This window comes from Empidonax traillii, unplaced genomic scaffold, assembly GCF_003031625.1.
Source record: "Empidonax traillii isolate 1590-97213 ecotype Southwest subspecies unplaced genomic scaffold, ASM303162v1 scaffold3455:size12920, whole genome shotgun sequence".
Lineage (NCBI taxonomy): Eukaryota > Metazoa > Chordata > Aves > Passeriformes > Tyrannidae > Empidonax > Empidonax traillii.
In genome coordinates this window covers 11433-12920 of record NW_020958648.1, presented here as the reverse complement: position 1 = coordinate 12920, position 1488 = coordinate 11433, and the positions used below count along the sequence as shown (strand labels likewise).

Genomic DNA, 1488 nt, shown 5'->3' with positions numbered 1-1488 from the left:
CCCCCCCCCTCAGCCCCCCGGGGCTCCCCCAGCTGCACCTTTTGGGGTTCAGGGGGTGGGTCTCCTCACCTGTGGGAGGTTGGGACCTCCGGGGGGGCGGTAGGACCCCCATGTGACCCCCCCCACCCCCCCAGACTCGGTTCACTCCCTCACCTGTGCCCTGATGCTGCTGAACACGGACCTGCATGGGCAGGTGAGCACGGTGGGAACTCCAAAAACCCCCAAAATCTACACCTTGCCTTTTTTGGGGGGGGACTAGGGGGATATGGGTGTGGGGGCAGAGGGGTTTGGGGAGTGGGTTGGGGCAGATTGGGAGTTTTGGGTGGTTCCAGGGGGCAGGTTTGGGGTGGATTGGGAGTTTAGTGGGTACAGGGGGCAGATTTGGGGTATATTGGGATCTGGGGGGGATATTTGAGGCATTTGGGGGGCAGGTTTGAGGTTTTGGCAGCTCCAGTGGGGCAGATCTAGGGTTGTTTTAGACCTGGTCAGGGGGCAAATTTTTAGTCTCCCTGATTTCTGGGCCAAATTTGGGGCCCCCACCCTCCAAATGTGCTCCCCCAGCTCACAACACCCCCAAATTTGCCCCCCCCAGCACTTGCGCCGGTCCATGACCAGCTCTGAGTTCGTGTCCAACCTCAGTGGGATGAACGATGGGCAGGACTTTCCCAGGGAGCAGCTCAAGGTATTCTGGAGGGGCCCTGAGGCTGGAAAAGGGAGTTCCCTCCCCTAAACCCCCTCAAGCCCCCCCGACACCCCATGACCCTCTAATTCACCCCCCCAGGCTCTTTACAGCTCCATCCGCAGCAAGAAGTTGGAGTGGGCAACGTGAGTGGGGGGAGTTTGGGAGGGATTTGGGGGTCGAGGGGGGGGCTCCCTGTGATCCTGAACCTCCCACAGGGAGGAGGAGGAAGAGGAGGAAGAGGCTGGGGGAGGGAAGAAGATCCTCCCCCAAATCCCCGAGCTGCCAGGGGGAGCTGTGACCTTCCGCAGGGGGTGGTTGGCCAGAAAGGTCCTGGCAGAGGCTGATGGCAAGAAAAGTGAGTCTGGGGGGATTTGGAGGGTTTGGGGTACAGGGGGAGGATTTGGGGTGGGTTAGAGGGTACAGGAAAGCAGATCTGGGGTGGTTTCGGGACTCAGAGGAGAATATTTGGGGGGTGTTTGGATCTGGAGGGGCAGATTTGGGGTTTTGGGGATCCAGGAAGGCAGATCTGTGGTTTGGGGGATCCAGGGGGGCAGATCTGGGGTGTAGTGGGGTAGATTTGGGATCCATTGGGTCAGGGTTGTGGGGGGTAGATCTGGGGTGGTTTGGAGTTGGTGGGGGAGGCAGATTTGGGGTCTCTCATGCTCTTCAGGGTCCCAAAGGGTGACTTGGGGTGTGTTGGGATCTCTGGACGCAGCTTTGGGGGTGAGACACAGATGTGGGACCGTTTGAGCTTCACTGTGACTCAGAGGGGCCCATTTCAGGCTGATTCCCACTTTAGGGGGGTA

At 59.8% G+C, this 1488-nt stretch overlaps 1 protein-coding gene across 1 annotated transcript; it reads left to right on the top strand.

Annotated features, from left to right (window-relative positions):
• Positions 1-101: 101 nt before the first annotated feature.
• On the top strand, positions 102-1109 carry LOC114072553 (PH and SEC7 domain-containing protein 1-like). Its single transcript, XM_027910435.1, has 4 exons — positions 102-193; positions 593-682; positions 782-825; positions 898-1109. Exons 1-4 carry the CDS (start codon positions 164-166, stop codon positions 1094-1096), a joined length of 363 nt encoding a protein of 120 aa, XP_027766236.1. The 5' UTR covers positions 102-163; the 3' UTR covers positions 1097-1109.
• The last annotated feature ends 379 nt before the right edge of the window (positions 1110-1488 follow it).